General features: G+C 33.8%; 1 protein-coding gene across 10 annotated transcripts; it reads right to left on the bottom strand.

Moving 5' to 3' along the window:
* Nucleotides 1–307: 307 nt before the first annotated feature.
* Nucleotides 308–6,023, bottom strand: RIP5 (ROP interactive partner 5). Of its 10 annotated transcripts, XM_028054716.2 has the most exons (6): nt 5,843–6,007; nt 4,884–4,971; nt 4,276–4,341; nt 3,773–3,876; nt 2,377–2,548; nt 308–2,154 (listed from the first exon to the last, which is right to left on the bottom strand). In XM_028054716.2, the coding sequence occupies exons 4-6, from the start codon at nt 3,790–3,792 to the stop codon at nt 526–528; spliced, it is 1,821 nt and encodes a 606-aa protein (XP_027910517.2). In that variant the 5' UTR covers nt 3,793–3,876; nt 4,276–4,341; nt 4,884–4,971; nt 5,843–6,007; the 3' UTR covers nt 308–525. The 10 variants fall into 10 exon arrangements, with proteins under 10 accessions (XP_027910517.2, XP_027910515.2, XP_027910519.2 ...); XM_028054714.2 differs by lacking the exon at nt 4,884–4,971 and having other exon boundaries at nt 5,843–6,014; XM_028054718.2 differs by lacking the exon at nt 4,276–4,341.
* Nucleotides 6,024–7,915: the final 1,892 nt, after the last annotated feature.

Below are 7,915 nucleotides of genomic sequence, written 5' to 3'. Positions count from 1 at the left end.
CAAATGCCAAAAATTGTTTTAGAAAGAAGTTTAAAAACCAAAAATGTGTGAAAAATAAACAAGCTCACTTTTGCTTACTGGAGCAAATGCGTAACCTTTTTTTCTATGAAAATTATCCATGGATACCAGTTAATAATAATAACAATGATAATAAAAGACTGTTTCTAAAAAGAGTTACGAACATTTACAACGTGTAGTACTGTCTTCAAATACTGCACATTATTCTCAAGTTTACATTATCCAAATACTGCGCATCAGTGAAAAAAATAGTTCAGGAAGTGAAACAGTGTGCATTATGAGACTACAATTATGTGCATCATCATGTGAAGCTTAATGTATTCAATAACTAAACACCAGCGTTTGAAGTACACTTCACAAACAGTTTCTGACGGAGAAGGATTTACAGTGCAGATTGGAAGGCAAGGATGAGACAAAATTGCAGAAGACATAAATAAACATCACATGAACACACTATTATTGAACTAAAATTCAGAACATAACAACATACATAAAACCAGACACTCACTATTTCTGAGGCTTCTTCCACAAGACCCCGAACTTCTTCAGCATGTTACCATTTTTCTTTCTCTGGAAATCATCATCCATGTCTTCAGCATAGGGTGAGCACTTGTAGTTGTTGTTATCCAGAGACACAGTTCTCTCTGTGATTTTCCCATTGTTCCCTGATGAAAGCATAGCAGCAGCTGCTTCTGCAGCCTTTCTCCACTGATCAGACTGCACCTTTAGTCTTCTCAGTTCTGCTTCCATTTCTAAATTTGCTGCTTGTGCTGCTTCTAGCTGCTCAGTCACTCTTGCAGCCTTCTTGTTGCTCCTATCTGCTTCCTCCATCACAATCCCAAGTTTCATCAGAGCCTCTTTTTCCGCCGCCTTAGCTCCCTCTACCTCAGCTGCAACTTCCTCACTCACTTTGCCACCACCATCTGAGAGCTTCTTGATTTCCATCTTCAGCATTTCATTCTCCTCAGATATGCTTTGCAGTGTTGTCTCCTTGTCCATCATCTCTGACTTCAGTTCAGCCACACATTCTTCTAGTCTTTTAGTTTCCATCTTGAGTTCATGCTCATTTTTGGATGACATGCTCTCTTGAAGCTTGGTGTTCAAGTTCTCATTCTCCTCCACAATGCCTTGTAACTCAGTTTCCTTATCCATTAGGTTAGCCTTCAACTCTTCAATGTCAGCTTTCTTCCTTTTCAACTCAGCCTCTAGCTCACCTTCCCTCTTACCGGTTTCAGATTTTATCTGCTCCACAAGCTCATATGCATTTCTGATCTGCACCGTGCTTTGGATCTTTTCTTCTTGGTATTTAGTCTCAGCAGTTTCTACGGCAGATTGCAGGCGTCTAACCTCAGACTTCAAAGAAACAACTTCTGCTTCTACATCATAAGAACCCTCTCCCTCTATCGATATTTCAGGTTGGTGTTCAAATTTGTTACTGATGGGGTCTTTCTGAAGCATGCTAACAAGTGCCTCTAGTGAGTTTACCCGTGCTTTGGACTGGTCCAACTCCAAAGCAATAGTATTGTAGCCATCAACAGCTTTTGCAACATCTGCTCTTAGGATTTCAATAGCATTTTTTGCAGCCTCATGCTGCAACATGGTTTCACTGACCAATGCTTGGGCCTGAGCTTCAGATTCTTTGTAATCCCTTAGTTGGTTTTTCATGGTCTCCACAAGAGAAAGAGCTTCAGACAAGTTCTGCTTCATGTTTAGTAGCTCCGTGTCTGCTGATTTTGCCTGTTGAGATTGTGCACTCTCACAATTGGCTACCAATTCAAGTTCGGTCTTGAGCATCTGAATTTCATTCATTGCAGAGGCCAAGGCAGAAGACTCAACTGAGAGCTGCTTTTTGGAGGCCTCAAGTTCAGATTGGCATGCCATATCACGCTCATCTATGATTTTCTGCAGCTCAAGAACACGACCTTCTCCGGCAGCACAAAGATCCAGAACGTGTTTCTGTGACTCTTCAAATTTTGCAGATAGAGCTAGTAGTTGCTCCTTGGACTCCAGGGCATCTTGCTGCGCTTGCCTCTTGCTTGATTCAGACAAAACAAGCTGATCCATCACCTTCTTCAAATCATTTTGCAGTTGAGAAATTTGAGACTCTAATTCAGATATTTTGCTGGGGCGCTTCCTCTAAAACAACACAAAATTACAATGCTTCATTGTTCACCACAAATTTCAAGGCTAGGAAAACTGTACTGATAAATTATAGAAAACAACTCATTATAAGCTACTATAATATCAAAGGAAAAAAGCATCTGAATAGAGATTGTAGTTCTTATCATCAAGGTTTTCTGTTCCAACATATCTAGTTGAAATTTGCAGTTAAAGTATCATTTGAAAAGGAAACCGTACCTCAACAACTGGGCTTCTGGGTGATCTGCGATCAGTGACTTTGGGGCTTCTCTCCTTTGATGATTTATTAGCCTGACTTGAAGAAGATACAGAATCAGTATCCACAGTAGTAGGCCTGAGTTGGCGCACAGCACGAGGAGACACCTTCTGAGGAACCTCAGAGGAACCACTTCTGAAATCAATTTACAAAAATGTAAGCAAGTGAACTTCACTGTGGGAAATTTAAACTCATATCTCTCCATTCTCGCCTCAAATACCTTGTAGCCATGCTAAACAGTATCCTCACACTCACATTGCAGCAGAAATCCTTTAACGTGATATAGAACTTAGACTAGATAAGGCGAACCATTCTTCAAAGCGAAATTTAAACAAACACATGGAGGCTAAAATACAGAGCAACAACCACCGGAGAAAGTTCCAACAAGTTACAACAAAGTCTTCCTAGTATAACATAGAGTCATCATCACCTTTATAAATTCCGTTTGAAAAAGAAAAGTTCTCCAGAAAAATTTAAAGACGCTTAAAAGCTACAAGAAAGTCTTCCTAAAACAACATGGGTGTCATCAACTTCATAAATTCTGTTTGAAAATGCAAAGTTTCTTCCAAGCACAAACGAAAATAACTCCAACAAGTTACAAGAAAGTCTTCTCGACGCATAACTTAGGCGCCATCAACATCATAAATTCAGTTTGAAAATGAGATTGTCTTCCAAGCACATGTTAGGAACTATTTTCAATTACCTAACACGGTGATTAACAGTGAAATTACAATAACAGATTTCTAGTAATTGAAAGAGAATCTTATTTTTTTGTTCAAATAGAAAAAACAAAGGTTTGTTCATTCATTAGAGTTGGTGATAACTGCCCCGGGTCCCAATCTTCATCATTCCATTCCGCAGTTATAGGGAGGAGGAACCACATTAACCAAACAAAATGGAACCAAAAAGGAAAGTGCAGAAGGATGATTAGGCCTATAGATTTGGAGACAAATATGATTACAAATCATCCAATTGTTCAACAAATTGGTCCAGTTTGTCATATCATATAGATAAATCAATAACATATTATTTAGGTAAACTCAATAATGTCTTTTCAATGTAATGGTATCTTTGGTTAGCTTTCAGCAATTGATATATTTCACATATAAAGGGAAAGTCCAGCAAAATTAATTAAACGAGAAAATTAGTTAGACTTGACTAATTGCTGTAAACAAAGTGAAGAATAAATAGAGAACTTATATCTATTAGCATTTTTCTCCTGATTTAGAAACACAACACATACCAATGTAAACAACACCACTGAAAACTCTTGGCATGTTTTAAAACCAGAAATCATTTTGAAATAGCAAACATTAATGAAACAGCATAAGAACAATGCACCAGTTCATCAAAGGTTACCTTGTCTTTGGTGTCTGCATGGCTTAATTGCCTCTTGTCCAGTAAAGAGAAACCAGTTTAATAATTTGGGCCTCGCTGCTTGAATGCTCCCTGACCCACAATGACTGTAACAGTTCAGACAACATATCACACACAGAGACAAGAGAATCCAATGAGAAGGTGGAAGTTATGGAAAAAAAATAAATGTGTTCATGCAGGATGTTATCATCTTCTTATCTTCACCTCATAAGCCATAAATGCAGAAGATTTGCTCAATAGGGTTTTCATTTCAATCTTAAAAAAAGCACCTTTACCTAATAATATATAACTACTTTATAAAGATAGTTAAAAAGAAAACACTTCATTACAACATTCTTAAGTGTCAATTATAATAAAACTGTGTAAAAACATGTCTCTGGAAAATGTTATGGACACCACTATCAAAGGAACAAAAGTCAAGTAAATTGGCATAAACACAAAATGTGTAGCACAGGTCCACACATGAGGGAAAACGTTCTCATTACCAACTGATGCTATGATAAGCTCTTTCAGGCTAAGAGCACCCAGTAATGATCAAGAGGGGCCTACAACTACAACAACAGAAAATGATGAAATTACACAGGTGCCCAACATCTGCAAATCTCTGAAAATGAAAATACCAACTTGCCCCTGTGAGTTAATGAACTAACAGTAACAGATCCAACCAGAACCTGATCAAAGAAAGCTTCAAAATTTGTGTCCAAACCAAATGTTACGACCATTACACCAAAACCGAGACTTTTTGACTTTTTAGCACAATGTTGTAATGTTGGTTAAATCTAGCTATGCCCACAAAAACCCATCAAAAACCTAAAAAAAAAATCAGACTTTCGAGGAGTTTGGACTTCATTTCAGAAATCTGGTTCGAATCAGGGTTTTCTCACCAACCCACTATAACCTGCAAATCACATTGGATCCGGTAACCCATTTTGAAACCTCTGTTCCATGTATACATGTACTAGGGGCATTATTGTAAACATGAAAACGAAAATGAAAATGTCTTAGCCCCAATTTTGCCGTGAAAGTAGGCATGGTCCACTGAACAAGAGTTTAGGATGTGAAGTTGTTGTGATATGAACACAAACCATTTTACCTAAAACCGCTCAAACCTTCTGATTCTGTCTGCCAGATGACCACTCCACTAGGCTCTAACCCATTTCACATTTTTTTTCACACCATTGCTTCAATGAGGAAACAAACAAGATGCTCATATAACATGTTGTAGTTGAATTTCGTGACAGAACATGTTCTATGTTCTATGTTCTATACATGCGCATTGCAGAACAGAAAAACGGCAAGACAGAGAAGGGAAAACCTCTGCCCCTAGGAGGTCACTTCATGCAAGGAATCTCTCTGGGAATAAGGGGAATCAATCACGTGTTACGGGAAACGAGAAAGCATGCAAAAACGTTGAACTCGACAACGAAAGGAAGATGGTGTAAGGAAGGAAAATAGAAAACAAAAAAAAAAACCCATCTTTTGAGAATGAAATGAGAGAAAGTAGAGAGATTAATTTATTGGGCATAAATAAAAAGCTGAAGAAGCAGATAAAGAAACAGACAAAAGAAGTACATTGTAGAATAGCCCCTTTTTCTTAATATATTCTTTTTGCTTTTGCAAAAGGATGAGTGAAATATATTATACACGAAAGCTACGAAACCTTGCAGCTAGGTCAAATATTGATGTGAGTTTGTTTTGGCATAACTTTTGACAAGAAAAAAAGCGCTTTTGAAGGGAGAAAAAACAGAAAGAGTTGCAGAAGAAACATCACATTTCAGGCTCAACAAAGTAACGTCTTTATTTTGGAGAGTTAAGAAGCAAAACGAGTTTTCTTAAAGATAAAAAAAAGATGAAACTGTGAAGCAACAAAATATAACTAATATCCCAATTCAAAAAAGAATAATCCTTTTAAAGAACCTTGGAGTTTGAAGTTTCTCTGAGCAATGTGGGACTTTGAAGTGTGTGGTGATGTCTTACCACTTTGCATTGAGAAAAAGTAGAATGTAGATGGAAATTAAGTAAGAGTGTAAAGATGGATCCATGAGTGCTAACCTTGTTTAACGTTGTGCCTGGTCTGGCATGTTGTGTTGCAGTGGTTTGGTTTTGTGTGTGAAGTGGAAGGTAACAAAGGAAGGTGAAATGAAAGATAAAGGGAGTGAATGTTGAGTGTTGAATAGTGATAGGAGAGTGAAAGATGAAAGAAGGAAACAAAATAGTACAGTCTTTGTCATTTGATGAAGGGAAGAGTGAAGTATTAATCGGTTTGAAATAGGAGTTTGAGTCCGCACACTGCACTCCATGTGTCCTACCCTATAATTCTCACCTGCTCCTTACACTTTTTTTCCAACTTCTTTTCTTAAACTCTTAATTAATTCAAACCTCATTTTTTAGTCTGATTTAAAAAGTGAGGAAGACTTTCGTTTGCTGTTGTCTTAAAAAAAATATTTTTTTAATATTAGTTTTTAGTTTTATTTGGGAGGAGTGGAACTCACTATCTTTTTTATTTTCTCTTTTAAATTTTTTAAATTTATATCTGTAAAATATATTAATGATCATTATTTTGAAATTTTAAAATATATTAAAAAAATTAAAATATCAATTTTGTGCATTTTTAATATTTGATGTAAGAAAATCATGTTTGGTTGATAGAGAAGTTAAAGAAAAATTTATTCTCTTTGATTTAAATCTTATATCTACTATTGATTTTAGGTATTTCTAAACAATTCATTAATATGAATTGATTTTACAAATTAATTTTGAAATGTAAAAATTTGACACATCCAAAATTAATGTAAAAAGGTATCTTGAAGCCTCATCAGATAAACATTACCAAAAATCTATAAAAAAAAAAAAAACTAAGTTCAGATATTTCATATAATACGTTTGTGCTGAAGTGGTTTTATTCTTGTTTCTCATCTCACATGCACGGGACCACAATCACTCTATCCCACAAATCTTCATTTTTCGTTTTCGCACACATCACTTGATGTAAAGATGAATGGCAACCTTAAATTTGTCTTGCCATCTACATTCACCTAAAACAAACATGGTGTATAAAGAAAAAATTGGTTTTTTTTCTAATTAATTGTTTATTCATTATTAGTTTCAACATGGGCTTTTATGAAAAATGAGAGAATTAAAGAGATGAGATTGTGGTTTATTGGAGGTGATGTGGAAGAGTTGGTGACAAAAGGAAGGTGGGCCCATTATGCGATGTATAAAGTTTTTGAATTTTGCAATGTGTTGAAAATAAGAAGTAATCACTATAAAAGTTAAATAATTAATAAAGATATATTAAAGATAATGAATTATATTCTTGGGATTTATGTCTTATGGCAATATAGTTAATTGTTTGAGTGTATAAGATAACAGTCAACTAAAAAGTAATAACTAATCCAAGGGTTAGTGTCTTTTTTTTCCAATATTTATAGGAATTGTTTAATTCTTTTATTACTTTTTTTAATGCAGTCCTAATATTTATTAAATTGAGTGAAGGTGATCTCAATATTTATTAGGAGTTAATATGATTCATTCAATTAAATCAAAGTTAACATTATTACAAAGTGATGAATTGACATGATATATATATATATATATATATATATATATATATATATATATATATATATATATATATATATGTATATACATATATATATATATATATATATATGTATATATATGTATATACATATGTATATATATATGTATATACATATATATGTATATGTATATATATATATACATATACATATATATATATATGTATATATATATGTATATACATATATATACATCTATATATATGTATATACATATATATATATATATATATATACATATATATATATATATATGTATATATATGTATATATATATATATATATGTATATACATATATATACATATATATATATATATATCATTTTGTCAAATCATTATTAACATGATCAAACAAAAGAGACTACATCATTACTAAAATTACATTGAGTCAAAAAATTAAGAAAAATATTAAATTATTGTTGAAAAAACGAAGGAAAATAAAAATATTAAACTTTAATTTAGTAAGATAATTAACTCGGCATTTTATATGTAAAATAAGCATATAAATTCTTTTATTCAAAA

The sequence above is a fragment of the Vigna unguiculata genome, chromosome 11 (assembly GCF_037176805.1).
Source record: "Vigna unguiculata cultivar grain cowpea cultivar isolate G323 ecotype 2 chromosome 11, ASM3717680v1, whole genome shotgun sequence".
In the NCBI taxonomy this organism is placed as follows: domain Eukaryota; kingdom Viridiplantae; phylum Streptophyta; class Magnoliopsida; order Fabales; family Fabaceae; genus Vigna; species Vigna unguiculata.
This window is presented reverse-complemented; position numbering and strand designations above follow the sequence as displayed.

Excerpts from the sequence above, each read along its gene's own strand:
- RIP5 (XM_028054713.2), bottom strand. The coding sequence starts at position 3,792 with ATGCAGACACCAAAGACAAG. Across the intron at positions 2,549-3,772 it reads ATGCAGACACCAAAGACAAG|AAGTGGTTCCTCTGAGGTTC; the intron begins GTAACCTTTGAT and ends AATTGATTTCAG. Across the intron at positions 2,155-2,376 it reads CCAGAAGCCCAGTTGTTGAG|AGGAAGCGCCCCAGCAAAAT; the intron begins GTACGGTTTCCT and ends GTGTTGTTTTAG.